Source organism: Diorhabda sublineata, chromosome 3 (assembly GCF_026230105.1).
Source record: "Diorhabda sublineata isolate icDioSubl1.1 chromosome 3, icDioSubl1.1, whole genome shotgun sequence".
Classification (NCBI taxonomy): domain Eukaryota; kingdom Metazoa; phylum Arthropoda; class Insecta; order Coleoptera; family Chrysomelidae; genus Diorhabda; species Diorhabda sublineata.
In genome coordinates, this window is record NC_079476.1 from 28675927 (window position 1) to 28700253 (window position 24327).

Genomic DNA, 24327 nt, shown 5'->3' on the forward strand with positions numbered 1-24327 from the left:
TTTCTCGAAGATTTGAGTGGTACAACGCATAAGAATACTGCTAGAAACTGCGGCATGATCATTTTAGAAATAAAGAACTTTTATAATCCAGGTAGTATTGTGGAATACATTCTTCGATTTTGGATATAAATAACAAATTTTTTTTAAATTTACATCACAAAATGATTAGCTCGAAAAAGAAAAACCGAAATTGGTAAAGTTTCAAAGTCTCAATAGAAATTTATTCTCATATTTCTAATTTATGTTTAGATTATTTAGTTCATTCAATGGATTTAGAGATACACTGGAGTGGAGGGAGGTGAACTATCAGAGAGATTTGTTAAAGTAGGGGCTGAAAAACGCTTCATATGACATGACCTTTTTGTGGAATCGACAACAGGATAATAGAAATACAAGAATAGAAGGTGGATAGGAAAAAATAGTTACTGGAACTATCTAACGAAAGAAGATCTATTGACTGTATCAACCTAAGTAATAAAAATGTACGAATTCTAACAGGAAACCTGTAGGGGCATTGCCGCTTTAATGGACTACGCAAGAGGTGTTGCAGATTATGCATTGGGCAGACTATGCTATGTAGAGGACGAAAACTCTGTTCACATGCTTTCGAAGTATGAGATATTACGAAACTTCACACCAATTCACATGGGAGCGTATGAAATAAAAGATGAAGATATTCAGTAGCTAAGGTTGGTAGCTAGAGCCATCCCACATGCTGAACTTTTTGAAATGAATTGCATTGATAGATCAGCTGAACGTCCTCAGTGACCCATCGAAAAAAAAAGGTACATAGATCCCTTCGGTCTCGGTGTATATGACACCCTAAATTAGACAAATACATACAATAAAAATGTCATCAATATAAATGTTATTTATGTAGGGGCAATTTACATTAATTTTCGAAATAAAATTTTCCAAAAATGGAATTTTCACAAAATAAAAATAACATTTCCCCCATATATGCGGAACGAATCGGATATTTCTGATATCTATTTCGAAAAAACAACTAAAATTACAGTATATTTTTTTTCTATTTTTGGAAAATATTTAGAAAATTTAGGTATTTCTCAGAATAACTTTTTTTTCACACGTATATCAGGGACGAAACAACAAGTGACTTTTCAAAGCTTTATAAAAGTATATTGTTTTCAGTACTGTTTACAAAGATTAAGACTTTTTTTATCAATTAAAATGCTACAGAAAGTTCAAAGCAGATGTTGTTAGCATTTAACTCAATTCGATTTGTAAAATAAACCGACCAATAAATCAGTTATCAGTGGCGTTCTATTTAAAAGTTTAATTTCCTGTATTTATACAACGAAAATAAGTTGACTATTATCACGTTTTCCTCATATAAATTGCTCAATTCAGTGTAGTGTGTATGATTTTGTTACGCATTTTACTGACCTGAATATGTTAGAATGCATGGGATCCTACAAACCCAGATGAGTTTCATCACCAGATTGTACGATTTAGTCGATCAGTAGGAGGCGTTTTTGTGTCATGGGCGCAATTACAATTTACTCGTTTCATTAGAATATTATGTGTAATTACAATGTGGAATTGTGGTGATGTTATTTAATTCAAATTAGAATCCGCCTTAAACATTTAATGATATTTAATGTTATTGATTCAAAATCTATTATTTATTACACGAAAGAATCAAAAGTCACTCAAATTACGAATATAAAATAGAACAATTTATATTCATATGTAATACAGGGTGTTGGGCGCAGCGTGTGACAAAATGAATTAGGTGTCAAGAGGGATCATCTGCTACCCATTGGACCGTTATAACATCATCCATGGTCCAAGGTTATTTTTCATTTAAAATTCTTGGGTTGAATTGATTAAAAACACCGAAATTCAACAGAAATTTTTATTTTATTATGACAAATTCCCAGAAATCACTTCATTTATGTTAAAATCGTCAAATAAAGTATGTCGTCAAATGTATTGAAGCTGACCTTATTTTCAACATTAAATCCATGTTGCCTTCACTGAGAGATGGTTTGTGAGGATTCGTCTTGCGTTGATATCTTTTCTGTCGACAGCTTTCTGATACTTTTCGCTTAGATTGGATCACTCGATCCAAGTTTTTACAATAAAGATTTGCAATAACAGTTTGTCTAGATTTCATTAATTCAAAATGAACAAATCTTCGTGTACCCCACCTAATATACAGAAGCGCCTTGTTGGAATGTGAATGCGACTTCGTAGTACATCGTGGTTATTCATTTGGAAAGAGCCACTACCTTTTGCGTTCTTGATTAACCCATATTCAGTGATCAAGCTATCAAAACACGATTCTTTATAGTAATTTTGAAGTAATATGTTGCATGTGATGGCTTTGTTCTCTTCGAACAAATATCTGCTCTAATTGTTTTTCCATTTTATTACAAATGTTCTTATTTGGTTGACAGTTCCTCGGTTTGCTTCCACTTCTGCCCTTAGCATGTTAGGTAATGTTGTGGTTTTTCCTCGTTTATACGGGTCAGATAGATTAAAATTATCGTATCTGAATTTGGAGAATCATTTTTGGCATTTAGAAATGTCTAATGCACTTGGATGAACATAGCAAATGTTTTTGGTTACAATTAATACCCTTGCGAAATTCAAAAGCATACAATGCCGGTTTTGTTCTGTTGGTATCTTCGGCCATTTCATCCTAAGCTACGAAAAAGTCTATTTTTTACGAAAATTTGTATATTCTACCTCCTAAGAAGATACACACAACACTTACAAACTTTATAAGCCTGTATTTCACAATCAATCAAGTAGTAGAAACATTCTTTTTAGGTATTTTAGTAATTTGCATTGTCACGAGGGATGGTTGATTCGTAATCAGCTTAAAACTTAATCCATTACCACGCTATTCGTTTTTAGTTGATTCCTCCATTTTTAATTTCATGAGCAAAGTGCAATTAAAAAATAGGTAATGAAATCAATACTGTTTAATGATTATAACTATTTCCGGATAGGAGATTGATATGGAACTTAACGATAACCGAGTATACAATCACAATAATTGCGAGAATTGATTATCCTTACATGCAAAGTTAAGAGATAAAGTTGAGGGCACGTGCTGTTTATATCTGGGTCAATCGTGGATTATTTATTGTTTCTTTCTGAAGACAATGAGGGCAGGTTCGTACTGGCAAATAAATACGGTGAAGATAAATATAAAATAAGTATAAGTTATTCATCAAGTAACTTTAACGTCATTTTGCTTTGAAACGAGGGAAAAAATAACAAATGGTATTTAAATAATTAAGAAGTATCTAAAGAAGAAACGAGTACAAGATAGAAAATACAAAAACGTACAAAACTACCCTTAGATTCAAAGTGGTAGTCCCATGCACATAAAATCAATTTGGATTTGATGTTTAACTTGGTTCACTCTTGAAATATCGAATGTTCTCTTAAAAAAATTCAGTTTCAGTAGCATTTTTCTATTTTATTCTCAGTAAGTTGTCAACATTCGCATTCTCAAATTGAATCAGGATCTACAGAAGTTGTGTCGATTTCCAAATTGGTAATAAAAGTATAATCGGATGGTTTTTTCCATAGTTGTGCTGTTGGAATAATGCTTACCAGCAATATCTATTTGGTTTGTGGGAATATAGATCTGGAACTGGTGCATGCTGGTTTATCATTTTTTATCTATGTTGATTTATAAATAGACTGTTTTAATTCATAGTCTGCCTCGTTCTTATCAACTATAATAAAGTATTGTTAGGAACATCCAGTTGGATTTTTTTTCTGCTGTTGTCGAGGGGGCTTCTCGGATGTATATTTTAAATAGGTTTGGTCATTATTTCAAACGGTTATTTAAATGTTATGTGTCATATGCTTTCTTTAAATAAGGAGTAAGTAGATTACGTTTCTGATATTTATTGTAATATATTGTTAACACATGATCGTCCAGCATGAAACCCTGATTGCTTTCACTTTTCTGTTTTACTGGTATATTCTACAATCTCCCCATCCTTTTATTAACCCTTACACTATAAATTTGATATTACAATTAAAGTATATTAATTTTGAACAACCTGTTATAAAATACATTAGAGCTATTCAATCATATTAATTACCGATTTTTCAAAAGTATTTTAAATATATATTAAACCTAAACGTTGCATATTTAATTTCTTGCAGCTTTTCAACTTTCGATTTATCTTATTACATTATGTTTCAGCATATCTCATTATCATTACACAACTAACTCGTTGGCAAATACTTTGTAGCAGGTTTGTGAATTCGTAATACTTGAAAGCTAGACAATGCATAATTTACAACCTTTTGTTTGAAGAAGGCAGGAATAAGCATGCAATGCGTCTGACATATAATTAACTAGCGAATATTTGACGATTCAAAGATTCACCGAACTATTTTTCGGGACTTTATCCATTCCTGCCATTTTTTTGTTGCAAATGTCTCTTTTAATGTGTTGCCATAGGGCATAGGGCATTATCAATAACAATTACACTTGCGGCTCGTAAATAAGATACTCATTTTTCAGTTCACTGTTATAAGATGAGCGCATTTGGAAATAGTTTTTTTTTGTTCATCATTGGTTGAATCATTCCATCCTTTCAAATGTGTGAGAAAAATAGAATTAATGTGAGTTCCATCCACGTACAAAATAGGAAGCTGGAATTAATTTCCGTTCCATTAAGATTGGATGATTATTTTTTATTTTACGCCAACAAAACCCTGTCTTAATGAGATATCTTTCCTCAATATCCCTGATATCCCATTTATTCGCAATGGAATTTTTGAGAAATCACTTTTGAATGATATACAAACTAAAATATTGTCAACGTGTTCAATTTAAAAATGAGCTCTCTGAATTTACTAGGTAGTAACCCGTACGACTCGTCAAAATATCAGTGGTTTGCCGTTTGCCGATCTGTACATATTACTTTTTGACGAACATTATTTATTATTTTTCTCTTTCCCTTCCCTTTTTACACTTAGATACCAACGTAATATTCAAAAGGTCCAAAAAGTATTTTCTGGAAAGATATGTTGAACATTCCATAATTGTTTTAAAAATAAAATGAAATATTACGTTCCTTGCGAGAATAGAATATCGCTCAATCAGTGTTTCCCATACCTCGTTGCAGCTGAACAATTTTTCTTAAATTCTTTCTCCTTATTTACGGAAAACTAATATACGACAAACGAGCAAAATTAAATCGGATGCAGCCAGACAAAAGTTACTTATCAAATGGGACAAATGCGATGCTCGAACTATCCTTTATTCTGTGGTAAAAATTACTTATTCCAGCTTTCGTTTTCTAAAAATTTTTGTGACAGGACATTAATAAGAAAATCAATTTAAATCGCTCATTAATTCAAATTTAATACCAGCAACTCATTATTTACGACCCATGACATAGATATAACAAGACGATTTTTCTAAAATCTAAATTTTTGTTGTTCCAAAGTATGCGCAACATTACACACATAACCTAGTTGATCACGGTACCGTGGTATTCTCGAAAACATAGTTGACATTTAGCCTATAGCTCGTTAAATAAGAAAAAAATCTAACAGATCAATCCTACGTATTTATTGTTGAGTCAAAGTACCTACCCATGTTCATTGAATCTATCATATAATTAAACAAGATTTTTTTTAAACTAACGTTTGTGTGGTTGCATTGGATTGCATTTTATTATTGTCTGAATATGGGCTAAATTAGTCTTATCCACAACTGCCCTGGTATGCCACTTGCTAAGTTTAGTTTCAACCATATGTACTGCAATAAAAATCTCACTTGATGATGATGATGATGGTACCGGGACATAGAGGACACAGGGATAGTGAAATTGTCGACGAGGTGGTTGCATTTGGAGCAACTCAGCCGGTGACAAGGCTGGAAACTGCAGTAAGAATCCCATACTTATTTATGCTGTGAAAAAGTAATAAGGGTGATGAAGCCAAAACCCTCATAGGATAGGACAAACTCCTCAGACTAGGTAGAGGAAATATTGCGACTAAGATAGAGGAGGCTTAATAGTAGGGCACGTGGAAGTCGGTTATCACAGATGCAACACCGGTTGCTTGTTATGTGAAGTAGAGGAGGAAACTAAGATACACATCCTTTGCAACTGTCAAGGAGTTGACTCAAGGGAAGAGTCTAGATGGGCCAGGCTATTGGGATTCCTATTCTCAGTATAAAAAAATATAACGAAAATTTACGGGATTCTCCGAATTTACCCACTTGATACTGTGTGATGATATACTGGACGTCCGCTTGGTTTACTTCAGAATTAGTGACGGAGGGAAATTATCTTTCATAATTGACAGGCTTACATTTTTGGTAAGATATTGTATTTATTCGCTGTTTCATTATTTTGCAAACAAATATTCAACTTAATATCGATTGAACCGTGTGTCCTGCGTCAAATTTCGAAACCGAATCCGAAATCTGAACGAAACTTGGGTAAATGCTACATGTATTTTTAAAAAAGTTAGTAAACTTCTGTTGAGAATGTATCGACTGATTTTCCAGAACCGTCAAATTTTCCCTCATTATTTTGAACTAATAACATAAAACTTTTGTTTGGTGCGAAATTATGGATGACTAATTTCTTCATTTTGCTAGTGTATGCTATAAAAAGGACCAATGATTTCCTGTAAGTGTGAATTAGGAATGTATCACAAACATACATAGCAATAAACGTAACAAAACAGATTTTTATGAAGAATAACATACAAAGTCAAGAAAAGGAAAAGAAACGAATCATATAAACCAATTAGAAGAATTTAAGGACAACCAGCAGAGAAAGTACTGAAATTAATTTGTTGAATTAGAAGGACGGACGTGTATATTTAGATTGAGATTTAAAGGATCACGGAAATATCATAACTTCTGAAACTGCTCCTTTTATTTATTATATTCCCGACAATTCTGGCAGTACGATTTGTGAGCTCTTAAAAGCTCGTGGCTCGAAGTCGGTCCAGTACTTTATATTCTTTATCCATGAGTATATTTTTCCTTCCACTCAATAATCAAGAAATCAAAGCATCTCTTAATATATTTTTCATTTGCTTCGTTGCATTAATTGTGTTCTCTTTTTCTTCCCATTCAGTTTAAATGACATATCAAGTCAACAGCAACGTATCCGTAATAGTTTTATTAGCACTACTTTTGGTAAATATAATTTGAAAGAATGGCTTCTAATATTAAATTACTTTTGCTTTGTTTTTTCGATTTTTCAGTCAAACAAAAAATTTCCCTTTCTCAACAAAATCTTTTCGTTTTGTATATATCCTCCAATCTGAAATAACATGCCACTTTTTTTTAATCATACCTTTATTTTAAGGTGTTATTTAATATTAGTAACAAAGTCCATAACTTCAATACTATTTACACCAACAATTAGTGGTATATAAATTATAAAATGTTTCAAATGAAAATTCTCAGAACTCAAAATTGTTATATTTAAATTTAAAACATGAGAATTTTCCTTTATTAGTATTTCTTGATAAACAAGACTACAAAAACTAACAAACTACAAATAGAATGCTATTTATGTTGTAGGAGCAGCAAATTATAAAGAGATGAATGCGAATATTTATGTGTGCAGTTATTCTTGGGCATATTATTCGGCATCTATTAATATTATTCGCACTCAATGGCGGTAGTAAGGAACTTCTTTGTGTTCCGATAAATAGTTATGCAATTTCAAGGTCAGGAAAAGCCGATACGACAGATTACAAAACATGACTAGGTGTTACTGGCAATAGTCTAGTAGATTTATCTTGATTTCATTATACTAATACTGCACCTACTGGAAAAAATCTGCCTATGTACCTTTAAATAAGCTTCTACGCACCTATTGATTACGTAAAGTGGTACATTTTTTTGTTTTACTGTTCTTATTCTAATTATAAACAAAAAACGTTGAAACTGAACTAGGTATATGTGTTTTTTTTCGTTTTCTCTAGTCGTTTTTTCCGTGGTTGATTTTTCTAGTACATGAAAAAATAATGAAACAAATTAGATATTATTATAGATCTACGTATTTTTTTTTTCATTTCGGTATATCAGGATTACCAGTACGAAGAAGAGACAAATAGACATAGAGGATATCAAATACAGACTTCAGGCAGGATATGTAGCATTTTACACCGACAAAAATATTTTTAATGTATAATTGAAAACTTAAAATGAAAAAATTATATTATATAAAACGACAGTGCTGAATTAGCGAGCTTAGTTAAAAGAAAAAAGGACAACTACAGGTATTTGAAAGAAAAATAATACAATTAATATATGTCCTAAAAGAAATACATGAAACAGAAACAAAACCACTAATCATTTACGAAATTGATCACTTATTAAATGGAGAAGTTTTAAGTGATAAAGAATCTAGTAGTAAGAGCATATTTTAATAAAAGAAACCTATCAGCAATGAGGAAGATAACAGAATGGAAATCAGGCTAAAAGGTAAACTAAAATCTAAATGAAAGGAACAGGTAAAGAAAAAATTAAAATATTGATAGCCAATTTGAGAAAAGTAGTAGGAAAGAATAAAGATTAATTCTTTACGAGGCACACAATGTTTAAGAGGAAACTAGAATGATATGTTTTAACACAACAAGGAAACCGGATTGAATAAATCGTAAAACAGCTTTCTTCAAAAATGTATAACTTTTATATGGGAAAAACTGAGCTGATTTAAACTTTCTGTTGATGTAGTATAACAGTATAAAATATTTTCTTAAAAGATTTGAGAAGGCCGTCAGACTATTGAGATAAAGTGGTTACTCGAACAGAAATACAACAATCTACATAAATTGTCAGGAGACAAAAAAAAACGAAATCAAATGTATTAATGGGCTATCCCGAGGCATTCTCCTCTATTCGTGATACTAAAATACGAGGATGTATTAACATCTAGTTAGCCTAGACCATTTCCATGCATAAACAAAATATTGAGTTACCATAGCAATGAACAATAACTTATTAGAAGTGTCAGTGTAAAGATATGCTTAACACCTTGGTGATCAATGTAAATGTTCCATTAAAGATGATGACCGATCGGGAAGGCCAGTTTCTGTGTGAGTCCCCGAAAATATCGATGGAGTTCATGACATGATTTTATCAGACCGTCGAATTGAGCTAAAACGAATATCTGAACCACTGAATATTTCATAGGAACACATTCATCAAATAGTTCACGTCAATTTGGACATGAGAAAAATTGCTGCAAAATAGATCCCCAAGTATTTGAATGTGGTCCAAAAGCGTCCAAGGGGAGGAGCATCGCATTTGAGAATTATTACTGTGGGTAGACTTGGGTACATCTACGATCCCGATACGAAGCAACAATCGATAGAATGGTGGCACTCTGGTTCTCCAAGACATAAGAAGTTTCGTGTACAAAAATCTGCTGGAAAAGTTCTTGCTTCAGTATTTTGGGATTGACATAGAGTAATTATGATTGATTTTTTGGATAAAGGTAGAATAACTGGAGATTACTATTCGACATTACTGACCACACTACAGGAAAAAATTAAAGAGAAAAGACGCGGAAAGCTATCCAAAGGTGTTTTGTCTTTACCCCTGCACACAAATCTTATGTTGCCATGCAAAAAATTCGTGATTTAGGGTATGAGTTATTAGAACACCCCCCTGATTCACTAGATTTGGCTCCGTACGACTATCATCTCTTTCCTCAGCTGAAAAAAAGCTTAAGAAGTCGTAAATTTTCTTCCAACGAGGAGGTGATAAAAGCTGTGGAGGTCTGGTTTGCAGAGCAAGAAGAAACATTTTTTTGAAAGGTCTAGAGACGTTGCAGGTTCGCTGTAATAAATGTATCTAATTAAGAGGAGAATATGTTGAGTAATAAAATATTTTGACATTGAAATTTTGTTTGGTCCTATAGTAGGCTAAGAATTTTTAAATATATCCTTGTAAACCTCTGCTGGGTTTCGAGGAAACTTCGGCCAATCTAGGTTAATGTGACCCCTACTAACCTAACAAACTCGAATTGAGTTGAAAGTTTTATATTTAAAAGCTATGTCTTAATTTCGAATAAAATACAAAATAATACATAAAGTATCTCCGTTTTTCGACAACAATTGTTTGACCCAATTTTCAAATTGCACGAAATTCATTTAGTAGAAGAACACAGTTAAGAATTGACCATCCTATTTTTGTTCGTTTTGCAATAAAACACCCCGATTATAACATTACACCAAAAGGCTCTTTCAGAATATGTGAAAAATGCAATTTTATATATGACGATAAAAGGAAAATTGAGAGAAAGAAAAAAATGAGATTTGCTGTTTTAACGAATATAGTCTATTATTTAAGAAGGCTTTCCATATTATAGATAGACTAAAATAATTGAATTACTACGAGTGTAATATTGGTAAAAAAAATTTATGAAAATCCACTATACATAGTATAAAAATAATTCCCTTTTAGTTACCATTATGTATATCGAAGTAGCCGGAAGTAAGCTATGGCCCCCGAAATCGCAAAGCTATTGTTAATGGTAAATGTACCATATCAATAATACCAAATGTTCTAACAATCCTTTTTACAAATACTGCGTGTCAAACAAGTACATTATAAAAAAATATAACGAAGTGAAAAAGGATCCATTAAGAAATCCTAACTTTTATTGCCCAGGGAAAAGGAAATAATTATGTTTCTAAGAAACACGAAACGCACATCTACATATACAAAATTAACGTGAATTAATCATTAATAATGAATCACGTCCACTCAGAGTCTGCTAACGACTATAAAAATCGAATAAGATATTTTATATATTCACTAGCTGTATAATAAAGTTTAGGTACTTTAGCATATTTGAAATAAGACGCTTAGTACATACATCTTTTAAAGTTATAGCAAAGCTGTTTTGCTGGTGAGTTTTTAAATCTCAAAATTGTTTGTTTTCTCGTGTTTTCGTTTGCTAGAAACGAGTAATATACTTGATTTGCTTAAATATTCTCTTTCATTCATATTCTTTTTTTTTAAGTCCTTTTACTATTGACATCTCCATATTAGCAGATATACGGGAGAGTATTTGACGGATGTGAGATTTTTTCAAATAGTCAACACTTCTCATGCAAAAAAATTGCAGTTTTGATAAATTTTGATAAATATAGGGCATTTGCAGGTCTATCAAGAACAAACTTACAATTCTTTTAGGATGGCAAAGGACCAAGAAAGGAATTTTCAGCACCTTCCTGGTGTCTATCGTTACGATTGAAAGGATTCGCGCACACTTCAAATTAATATTTTTGCTCAACTTTTATAGTTTTTTTTTTAAATCCAACGATCCGAAATACTTTAAATAAAATGGAATATACTATCTTATCGTACGCGCCTATAACCTGCTTCTAATCACTTGATTAACTTATCGACTAAAAGGGTTATTTCCTCAAGTTCGAAAATTGCGGACCTGATAAAGAACAAAGTCATTTTTTTCCATAAACAGGAAAAAGATGCTATGTGCCAGATCTGCTGAATACGGTGGGTGGTCAACCAATTTGAAGTGCAATATATCGTATCGACGGAAAATATCCAATTTATTTCTCCCAAACCACATTAACAAGGCCTGGAAAATGTTCGAAGTGAACAATCACGGCATCCAACACGTGGATAGCTTACGCATGCTTAGTTCTTCAGACAATATATGGCATAAACGTTCTTATGATATATCGATAGCCTTTTGTTTATCTTTCACCTCAATCTGGTTCTTCAATACCGTTTGGTGAACCTTTTCGATTATATTGGTGGTTGCAGTTGTTGGTCATCCCGAAGGCTCGCCTATAATAACAGTTCGTTACACAATTTCTATCATTTTGAATAAAAATTTCGTAACAACTCACTTATACGATTGTCAAAAAGAAAATAAGCTACCAAAATTCTATTGAAAATCGCATGCGCAATTGAAGTTTGAAGTTGACTACTTTCGGATAAACTTCGTAATAATGAATGCAACTGTTATCTGCGTCAACTTTAAAATTTATACATTACTGGATAGTACTTGAATTCAAAATTCGTGATTAATAACAATTATTTATAGAAGTGAACAAAGCATTCGAGTTGCACTGAACTATAAAAGTAGCTAAAATTATGTGGTGTTAATGATTCTGGTGAAAACAAAATTATTCTTCGGGTTTCAGGTAATAACAGATGATCCATGTTTGAGAAATAAAAGCATGTGGGAGATGATTCGATGTCTTTCATAGAATATCTGATAGGTAATGATAATTTTTCTATTATTTTCACATTAACGTCGCTCAGATTTGTCTACACGATATGCTGCTACTAATTAGCCCAGGTATACACATAAAAAATGTGGAGTCACTCAAAAATATTTCCTCAAGAGAACTGAAGAAAATCAGAACATTCTGACAAATAGGGTTTGTTAATTCTTTGGTAGAAGGTTTTTGTCATATATTCAGTTAGTCAACAAATCGGGTTAGAGGTACTGGATATTTTGAAGAAGATATAGTTTGGATGTACAAGAAATGGATGCGGATTTATTCTATAACAAAGTTATGGTTTCCATACGCTGAAATCTAATTTGTTTAAGAGAACATCAATCTAATTAAGACCAGCGCGCCACCTCCCTGCAACTTTAAAGAAGTATTAACGAGTCTGATTCCGAATCAGTTATAGCATATCTCGGATTTTTGTTAGAGGGTTGAATGTGGGGTTTAATTTCTAATCGTTCGTGATAAATTAGCATTCTAAATAGGTTCGATCTTTAATTAGATACCAACTGTTTCGGAAAGTAGATATTGACCCACGAAGAAAAGTTAATAACAAAAGAGACTTTATCATCTTGATAACCAATAATTTTTGAACAATGAGAATGAAACAACAAAATCTGAAACCCAGAGTTTTTTAAAAATATTTTCTCTTTTTATTTCCTCAAATACAGAAATTTAACAGTTCTTATTATGTATACAAAAATGTGGCTCGATGATATAAATGATCCTTGAAAATATATGGAACAAAGACCTTCCTCTATAAATAGTTGGTAATGGGTTGAATAACTTGATAGATTTCACTTCAAAAATGCATAAAAAAACTAAATAATTAAGTCCCAACAACAGATTATTTTTGTGTTAGAAAACGCTACATCATGGCGTTCAAGGACTCTCTTATAATTTGGGGCTATTATAATGAAGATTTCAACCAAACGAAAATAACATTCTATTCCGACTCGGGTTCTCTGCTTCTCACGAGGTTAATTTAAAACAAGAAATTGAATTTATATAGTGTGATAAAAACATTTAAGAAATAACAGTAAGGTATTTGAGTTTATTTTAGTGAACAATCGTTATAATAATTGAACAAAACTAAAAAAATACGAGGGTTATTACTTAAGTTTTGAGATAGACAAATAAAAACAAACACTTATAATTGAATATGGCTTCATTGGTTTTTTAAATATTCTCCATTAAGATCCACACATTTTTGCATGCATTTGAACCAATTGTCAAGTTTTCCATTCCGATTGAGGTACCTCCAAAACATGTGATTTGAACGCATCAACCGCTTTTTCAGAACAACATTTATTATTGATCTGCGGGAATAATGAGAGATCATTGGGTGTGACACAAGGACTGAATAGCGGATGGTCCGCCAATTTGATGTTTTGACTATCCAAAAACGTTTCTGGCGAAGAACGACTCGTCTTCTGCGATTGGTTTCACTGATTTTTTCGAACACTTCTGGCAAACAAATACTGGTGTACCATTCAGAATTGAAGGTCCGTTATTCCGACGAAACAGGCGACCATTTGCTTCGAAGTCCTTTGGGCGTGAACAACTTTTATTGGATTTGTCGCATGTCACGACCTTATAGACTTCCATCAAAGCACCGCGATTGAATTTCTTCAGCATTTCTTGGCACCAATCGAGCTTTTGTAGAGCGATTATGCGGTATCAAATGCAAGTAAATCTTTTTGGCAGCAAAATGTTCATACAATATTAAATATATGCGAGTGGAACTAATGCCCAAGTAAGCTACAATCACACGAATTGTTACGTGACGATGGTGCTTATTCATCAAAGATTCAAGCGAGTTGTTCGACACTGCTGTTGGTTAAATCTACGTCGAATGTCATAGAAAATTATCTCATGAAAATGTTTGCGATTTAATTCCAATCTTTCACCAAGATAAAAGTTTCAAGTATATAAAGAAATCAAATAACACCTGTATGACAACAATCTGAGTACGTTCACTATAAAAAATGTCAAACTTAAGTAGCAACCCTCGTACATATGCAACATACTTACGTATTTTCATAAAAGAATAGATTGTTGAGTCTTAAATGAATGTTGCGTATAAATATCTACAAAATTTTTTTATTAAAACACTCACTCTATATCAGTGAATAGTTGTACTCAATAATATTTTTGGCTTAATTAACCATCTAAAAAACATTTTTCGTTCATATTGTGTTCCGTTTTCGATTATTTTGATCAAAATTAACTTAAATTAAGTTTATTGCTTGTCGCTGGTAACAAACTGAGTACTGAGTAGCGTCAGTTAGCGCTTCAATGTTTCATTAATGTATGTAAGTAGAATACAAACAAATCTGAATAGTTAAACAGACAGATTAAAAGGTTTTCTCAAGATATAAATAATAATATCACGATAAACGCATTTAAATTACATTTAGAATAGACAATGAGTAGAATGAGTGAAAATTTGCAAAACATACTACTTGTTTGCTCTTTTTCCTAAAACTTACTCAAATAATCTCTGTTTTATGGTCTCCATATCATAAACAACACTATCTGGAAAAATGGTATTGACTTAACAAGTTTAAAAAATTAACTACATATTAGAAAAACAAATCTGATATAAACACAAAACGTAGAAAACCTTTTCACATGAGAAATAAATAGATTTTTCTATCAGAGACGAAATGAACTAATTAAAGAATCGTATGAGTGAATCGTTGTAAAGATTTTACTGGAAATTGAAAAAATTGAGTCTTGACTTGTCACTAAATATTTGTTTTTGAAAGGCATAATCATATGAAAGACGAGTATGGAGACTTTGCACCATCATTGGACAACTCTTATAATTATTGAAATTGCTGGTGCCTGTGGGAAACATGAATTGGTAATAATAACATGTAAATATATAATATTTAATAATATTTAAAATAGTTTCATTTTGTAATTATTAGCGCTGTCTGTAACATGCAGAAAGTTGAGAAAAGTACCATATGGACATATTTAAAAGTTTTCAAATTACAATGCTTGATATAAATAGTAAATGATAGTAGAAAAAATGTTGTATGAGCTACGAACAGAAAGTCTTATTATTGGTTTCAAGTATTACCTTGAATAAGTTTAATTTTTGGAACGTTGCTGATATTCAAACTGAACCTTCGATCTTTGAAAACGATAACTTCAATAATTAAACGTGCTTCAGACAGGGTAATCATGACATGAATGACTAAAGATATAATTTACTTAATAATAGTCAATCTTATCAGCAAAATATTCTATGGATGAAATTTTTATTTAAATCATGTCTGATGTAGCTGGTAACACCTAATTAACTCAAAATTATATAATTTAAATTTCAATAATTGAAATATTGAAATAAAAATACTTATATCTAGTCAGATTGGTATTAGAATCGTGATCATGTGTCTTGCTTATACTCTTCTCAGTGCTTTGCCGCTGATATGATTCAGAATTATTACATTTTGACGAGTCAAATAATATATAAACATCCCCGATTGTGTTTATTGCAATGCATACACACGTACACAAGGAATCGGTTGTAATAGAACATGCAGTCGATTGTGCTAATTATAGTATGAGAAACTTTCTTCAAGGCCAACGACGCCGGCTAATAAACCACAGCCATTTTACTATTTTATTTGCGAGTTCTTAGCTACTCTGATATCCTTTGCCCCCATTACCAACTCCGGCCAACTAACAAAGGCCGCGAATTTATAAATTTGACACTGGGTAGGAATGTGTGAAGAGTGCAATGTGTTGGATTTTCACTTCTAAACTTGATAACACAAATAAATGTTTAGTCTCGTCGAAAATAAATGAGTTAAAAGTGAAAAATTGAATGGATATGTAAGAGTTTATTACAGAATATTATATATAATGGGTAAAAGTGTATAGTCCTCCTGAAAGCATAATTTTTTGTTATTTTCGACAGGCTGACACTTTTATATATATGATTTATTGGTTTATAGGTAAAGAAGTTATACTGAAGACAAATTTAGGAAAAAACTACCTGTTTTAATAACCTTATTCCATATTTGAACTAAATTTTCGCCATAAAAACTGTCTTAAAACTATTTTTATAGCGTTGTAGGTATTAGCAGTTATATGAAATTAAAAACTGTTTTACTACTTCACAAATGAATTATTTTGAAAAAGAGAATGTACCGTTAATTGCTTCACCCTCGCCTGAAATGATTATATAGAAAATATGACGCAACAACTTAATACTACCTATGCAATGGAAGTTGTACAAGGGAACACGCGAAAGTAGCAAGAGTTGTTTTTAAAAATTTAAAATTTGTTACAAAACATCTGCAATCTATACTCTCGACTACATCCAAAACATTTATCCATTGCTTGAAACATTTTTGCTATCCGTTTGTAGAAATGGTTAAAAACTTGTTATAACGAAGTTTGTTATCAATAGACATATCGCCATTTTAAACCATGTAAATCACTTGTACACTACAGTTTTTCTATAACGTACGTTGTTTTCAACAATGAAAATAGTTTTAGCAGCGTGTTGTTTACTTAAACTTGGTGTCATAAAAACAGGAAAAAAAAACTAGCTGTAGCTATATAACCTTTTTAGGACAAAAATGCGTACTACAAAAGTACAACATTGTAGAGCTAAATTGTAGTTTTGACTAATTAAATAATATTTAAAAAGAAAATTTTCGTAATCACTTGAAAAAGAAAAAAAATTAGTTTTCGTTTTTTTATGCTCATAATTTTTCCCTTTCACTTGATGTTTGCTTGTTTTTGTTTTCGTCTTCCGTTTCTAATTCCGGAATTATAGACTAATTTTTCTCAAATATTTATACTACATTGTATCTCAGGGCCGTAGCTATCGCCGTATCAGCCGTATCAAAAATAGAAGGCCTCGAATCCATGAAAGAAAAAAATTCCAAAAAACATGTTTAAAATCCGAAATGAGACAAGAACGGCTTTCAGATTTGTCCCTATTGTTAACGGAGGCCAAACATCTCGACTAACTGAAATCTGCTGTGGATGATTTAATTAATAAATTTTCCGAAAAAAGGCGAGAAGGATGTTTATTTGATTTCATTTGTTTTGTTAAATAGCTCCTAGGAGCATTTATTGTAAGGAATAAGTAATAATCAATAAAATATTTTGTATTCATTAAGTGCTTTTGTTTCATTGTCAAAAATTTTAACTTCCATTTGGGCTTCTCTGAAGTTCTCCCTTTGATACAGGATCAATCTGTAAACTATGTCGCCTTTATACGTACTCCATTCTTTTTATTTCAATATTTTTTCTTTGTTGCTTTGCCATGGGTAATGGGCGAATAACAATACTGATGATGATTTTAAATCTCAATTGATAATCTTTGCTAACTCGTCACCTTGTATGTATGTTTGAAAGTGCAGATATATTGAGGTGTTTCTAACTTCAATTCACTGCTTAACTTTTCATTTATTCGTCTAAAATAAATACATGGCGTTATTCTTTAAACTATTCAATGATCTGAATAGTTGCTCCAAACTTAGCTCTTTTATTTCACAATTTTTCATTACTAATCTATCTATTTCATCAAACATTTCTTGAAAGAAGAATTTATTTTATAAAAAATCTTCCTATTCTTTTGAAATTAGAACACGCTAGATCCACTGCATTATTTTGTTAAATTGCGGTTTACACTAGGTTTTTTATATAGACATAAATGGAAATGTCAAAAGCATGCTGTTCGGTTTATAACAAAACATGTTATTTTCAATTGTACTTTTGTGTGAACAGAGTTTCATAATTTTAATAACAATGTCTCAGTATATAATCATTATCTGATTAAAATAGATAAAAATATACGGCAAATAATTATCTAAATCCCTGTATATTCTATTTTAAAAATTTAGAATTAAAAAGTTGTATAACCTATTTTGGAAGATATAGTTAATTTTGCAGAACGAAATGGTTCTAGAATTTATCTTGCATCGAGAAAGACTAGTTTCGGAATAAATTAATAAAGAAATAAACCAATTGCCTTCTCATAATAATGTTATTCTTACTTTCACACACGATCAAGAAATTGAGTACCGAGACATACCGTGTCCTTTTGAAAAAGTTTTCTAGTGTACTTTCGATATTTTTTGTTATTATATAATATGTTACTGAAACAATCACTTGATGATATTGTCATGGAGCTGTTACGTGAAATATCAGAACTAACTTGATGAAATTGATTCACAACTCTCCCGAATTCAGAGGCAATGGAATCATGCCCTCTAACAGCAATGAGAGTAATTCTGAAACTCACGCCGCTCCATAGAGTAAAAGGAAGAATGAGATATAGATACAGTAGAGGAAAAATTTTGCGATAAAACATCTCACCGTCCATAGTGAGAGAACAACAACCCTGGAACATGCCATATAATGGAATAAGAAAAAACGTAGTGCTAGAAATTCAATAAAAAATGCAGTAATAAAAGAAATTGGATCAAAAAATAATACCATTAAATGGTATATAGATATAGCGCTATGATCTGTAACCAATTTGGAAGTACTTAAGATATACTTAAAGAACCGGACAGAAATATTATGTATTTGGGTACTTTCTGATGACTATAACCTTATTATGGAATTAGCACCGATACAATATAGGAAGAAATAAGTGAATAGACTACTGGAACAATATAGTAGGTTAAATCAAGCTAAGATGCTACTGGGAAACCACCTCCAGAAGAATGCATCAGTCAGAGTAAGTCTGCATTGACCTACATTAACAGGTCATTTTCGCTTGAATAGATATATTAAGCAACTGCTCAGAACTGCAAATTCTGTGGGCTAGAAAATATCCAATCATATACTTGCTGGATTCAAAGTACTACAAAATCTTGTGGCTAAAGACACAAACAAATACAACTAACTGTTCGTTATTAATATTTTACTAGTGCTAAATATTGAATTGCTTCATCTAGCTACTATTGAAAATGTTTTCCTCTGTAATACTGCTGATAAAATCCAGTTTGACAAATATAATTCCGTGACAACAATGTAGCGTTTATATTTCATCATTGCACGTGTAATATTTGCCCCCAGATTTTATTGAAGTGGGAAGAAACTGCTCAACCTCAAATAACATATAAAATAAGTTAGTAGCACATATCAGATAGTACTAGCTTAGCTCATCAAGCAAATATAATAAATATGCACATGGGTGATTTTACACGCGACAATTCGATCTTAATATAATCTTAATATAATTTCATTTGAATATGATATATTCACTTGAAAATAACCATTATGTAGAATTGTGAATAACATTCATTTTTCATTTCAGCTGTGAGGGCGGATAGAATGAGGGGAGGTCGAAACAAATTTGGTCCGATGTATAAACGAGATCGAGCACGGAAGTTGCAAATAATGCGACAACGACAGTTGGCGGCGCAAACATTAAGAGGCGGACTCGCCAATGAGATGTACTCGGGTCAACCTGGTACTTCACCTTTCGCAAATATTCACATCAAGCAAGAAATTCAAATACCTCAAGTATCGTCTCTCACTTCCTCGCCTGATTCGTCGCCGAGTCCCATAGCGGTCGCTTTGGGCCAGGTTAGTATCGGACGTTTGGGGACGAATGAGCGACCTATCAATTTGTCATTTGTATAAGTTAAAATAAAATACAATAACGAAGTACATTAGGAAAAAGTTTCAAACTGTTATAACAGAATTCAAAATTACCAACGTTTCCCTTTTACAACATTGTTTTCCTCTTAATCTCGTAATCTTCATCGCTATTTTTTTTCATTTTTACTGCAAATACAAAAAAGCATGAATATCTTGAGTTTTTATCATACAAGGTGGGGCAAGAGTAATCACCCAATGTTCTGGCTGATTTTTTTAAATAAAAATTTTGATTCTTGTGAAATTTGTTTATTCAATCCATTAGAATTATTTCCATCAAATTGAGAAAATGATATCGTTCAATTAGCCCCTGCTAAATTTGAAAAATATACTGGGCCTAATTGACTTGCTTTATGGCATTTGGCATCACTCTTGCTAGAACAAGAGCGACAAGTTCTCCCATTTTTGGCGAATATTCTCCTCCATGACTTCAAAAGTCTGAACCTTGTCGACGTAAACGAGAGACCTCAAATTTAAGGAAGTCTGGGACGATTAAATCGGGTGTTCTGCTGCTAGCGAAAGCAGTAAAACGACAAATTAAGCGGCCCGGATGCTTCCTTCAGAATGTCGGTTGTGGTTTGAACAGTGTTGCCGTTGCACCGATCTGCTGGAGCCACATATTCTCCAATCCAAATTAATCCAATTAATAGCTTGCCCTTCAAACGATTATTATATTCATGATAATTTTTTTTTGATGAAAAATCGTCCACCTTTTCGTTGAGATTCAGCATGGCTGAGCGAAGGTTACATGCATTTGGCGATCCGCAGCCAACATCTTCAAATATTTCACCAAAATTCTACCTAAAGACCGACGAATAATGTCTCAATTGAGTGGCACGTTTTCTGTTCTTTTCGATGTTCCGGAGTCCTCTCCGACATCTTGAGCAACAGAGACGATCCAGCAGGATGATTTCATGTTGTCTCTGTACGCAAAGCCGAATTGACATTTGGCGCCATTACATTATAGTTACAGGGTTTTCTGCATACCATTTTATCATATTGGGTACTTTATACTTTGATCACCAGTCTTAGTTTTATCCCTGTTGGCAGGGGGCTTTAGTGTTTTGTTTTGAAAACAATGAAAATACCCCCTATAAAAAAGGAAAAAATGGTAAAACAGATCTTATTTTAGAAATTTATTAAAACCTTTCTCTTCCTCTCTCTCTCGAATTTACTTGAATGGCAATATTTGTGTTGGCAGTAACAATTTTTCACAGAAAAACGAATTGAAACTTTTTCTGCGTCCAATTGATTGTATTTTATTCGGGGTGGGTTGTTGGAATATATATTTTACTAAAGTACAATCACTTGATAAGTAGGACAAATTAATCGCTCATTCGTTTGATTATAAAAGATTATACTGTGGGAGGTAAAAGGTTAACAACTATTGAATAACAATAAAGCGTCAATTGTTAAAATATTCTGCAGTATAGCATTTATTTCAATATTTTAACGTTCCCTAAAATGAATTTCTCAACTTTAATTCAAAGTTGTGTAAACCTTTTATTCTCCACAGACTTTTATTTTGTATTTAAGAAACTATTTTTGTACCAGGTAAATACAACAATGCTACAGCCAGCTTCGAACCAGCAGCCAGCTCTTCAGATAGTCGGCGTACCTGGAGGTCATTCCTCCATGGTTATGGGGCCTGAGAACAAACTCTGGGCTCAAGCCAACTCTACCACCACATCACCTCATTCCCTTAGTCCAAAAGTGTTCCAATTCGATTCTTTAGTGACGGGAGGTAGTGTTCCATCCTCAAAAGTGTCGCCGCTCATTAGAAACTTTGTGGCAGCCATAGACGATCGCGAATGGCAAAATTCGTTGTACACTCTATTACAAAACCAGACGTACAATCAGTGTGAAGTGGACTTATTTGAACTCATGTGTAAAGTTTTGGACCAAAATCTCTTTTCACAAGTAGATTGGGCGAGGAATTCCATATTCTTTAAAGATCTCAAGGTACAGTACACTGTTATCAAAATTATAATATATTCATATGAATATGTAAATTATACTACTGATACTAAGATACTTTTCACAAATTCTTTAAAGAATTCCTTCGCTGCTGGGTTGTTCTGGAATGTCAGCCCTTGCCTTCTAGTTCAATCCGTTTTGGAATTTTTGCAATAATTAAAGAAATGATAATATGGTCAAAATATTTAAAAAATCGTACTTTTACTTCAACGATTTTAGGAGCGAGATGGTTGTAGCTACTATCAAAGTTCAAAACAAGTTCGTAATCTGTTCGTAATGCAACTGCTTCTTTATCTTTGCAACTGTAACTGTAACTATTATAAATTATTTATTTTTTCCATGCGTACTCAACAGGAATTCTATGATGCATATACCAACAATTCAATATAATGTATAAAGTGAGTTTTTGACAAGGCAGTTAGTTCTTATTTCTCCGTAAATCGAGTGCCCAACTGTCCTGGACACTTTAAAGGTTTGATTAGGAAATATGACCGTCGCGTCGAAATGACCTATACTCATGGAAAGAAGCCATCTTTGAAAGATGTACAATTTTCGGAATTAGATAAATTGCAGCATGATTTATTTTAACAGTATTACACTCACCCACTTAATTCGACGGCGCAGAAATGGCGTAACCATAAATTCTTGAAACGCAATCTGTTAAGGAAAGAGATGAAAACAGTTCATCAACTTGTAAGTGGTTACTTATTTACAAGTAATCAACTAGGAACAAACTGTTCATTCAAACAAACTCTATGGAATTCAAACCATTCTAACTTATGAATAGAGTCATCTTTGTATACATTACAGAACAGGTTTAACCGAGTGAAGGAAGTAGATGAATATACTCATTGAAACGTTTATATACCTTTCAATATACATGGGAACAGATATTAGTCTTAGATACGTTACCAACTATTTTAATCCGCTATTTTGTGAGAATATTTGTTTAAGTTGGAATTTGTGGAACCGGCGGTGATTACACTGTCTGACGCGAGTTTCGATAATCAAATGAACATCTTTAGAGACTGAAAGAACAGCAAAGTCTTGTTATACATGTGTACAGTCCATTTTTTACCATTATTTTCCCCACTGCAATTCCCTCTTGCTTATTCCGGCTAGAAATTCTATCTATTGAACTAGAAACTGTGACTGTGGGAAATAAGCCTGTTATATTTATTTAAACTACCTTAGATCTTGCTATTTGACTATAGTGGATAAAAATGATATGTTTTTCAATTTTTCATTGTAAAGAAATCGGGGGCGGACCAGCGTTGAGGAAATAAAAGCAAAATAAATAAACGTCCTGTCTTGTTATGGGCACCTTATTCGGCGGTTCTACGAGTGGTCTACTAAATAAGTAATGTATGCGCTTTCGACTACCCGTAGGTTGTCTTTCCGGTTTCTCCAATGCTCTTTAAACAAATCCATTGCCAGTTTATGAAAAAACTTCCTACCATTGTTAGTTCCTCCTGATTAAATTCCGTTGTTGAACATATATAAAATCTCAATATTGATTCCTGCATGATTGAGCAATGGAAAAATGAAATGAGTGGCCAATGCTAGGTGTATGCTATTCTACTAACAAATCACTGCTACTATAGGGATTGAGAAATGAACGGAGGGCGAGGGTAGACAAGCCATTCACGGGATCTGAAACCTTCTGTGGTATCAGACACAGAATAATGGAAAAAGCATTGGAAAATAAGGTAGAGCAAAACCAATTACTGAGAAAACCTACAGGGGCTGAACCAGACAAAGACTCTCCTGGGAAACTTTAACCATAGAAGATTTGGTGAAGGGATAAACCTAACTAAGAACAATCTACGAATACTAACAGGAGTCCTATTAGGGCACTGTCGCCTCAATAGACACCTGAAAACTCTAGCATTAGCAGATTATGTGTGCAGATTTATTTGAACAGAGGAAGAAAAAGCTGAAGATCTCTGCCTTTTCTACATTCTGAACTTTCTAAGGCGAGTTGGATTATTAGATCAGCTGTAAACATTGAGATCCCCAGTATAGCAGCAAGAAAGGGGGACACAATAGATCCTATGTGTCGCGATGTACATGGTACCTTAATATACACATATTTACATACTATGTAAATAGTACTCCAACTCCAACTACATTAGGTTTCGTAGTGTTCACGCGAACTTTCAGACTATATAGGGATTTTTAGTCCGCTTTGATTTATTACACCTCACTTGGTTCACGTAAGGTTAAATTTTGAGCAAAAATCAAAACATTTCGAATCTTTCTCTTAATAGTTTAATTAATTTAAATGTAAAAATGAAGTGAGCTAAGTTAGCAATCGTATATATTAACATTCAGTTTATAGTTTAATCAATGAGTAGAGGTAGATATCAGTGTAGAATAATTTTGAATGAAACTTTCCAATAATGTAAAATGCGAATTTAATTTATTAAACTAACGTATTGAAATAAC

At 32.5% G+C, this 24327-nt stretch overlaps 1 protein-coding gene across 1 annotated transcript in view; it reads left to right on the forward strand.

Annotated features, from left to right (window-relative positions):
• The window catches only part of LOC130441164 (nuclear hormone receptor FTZ-F1), a 346279-nt gene that overhangs the window by 299440 nt on the left and 22512 nt on the right, over nt 1–24327 (forward strand). Inside the window, 2 exon segments of the mRNA XM_056774726.1 lie at nt 19559–19830; nt 21457–21864. Of these exon segments, the coding sequence (XP_056630704.1) occupies nt 19559–19830; nt 21457–21864 (680 nt within the window).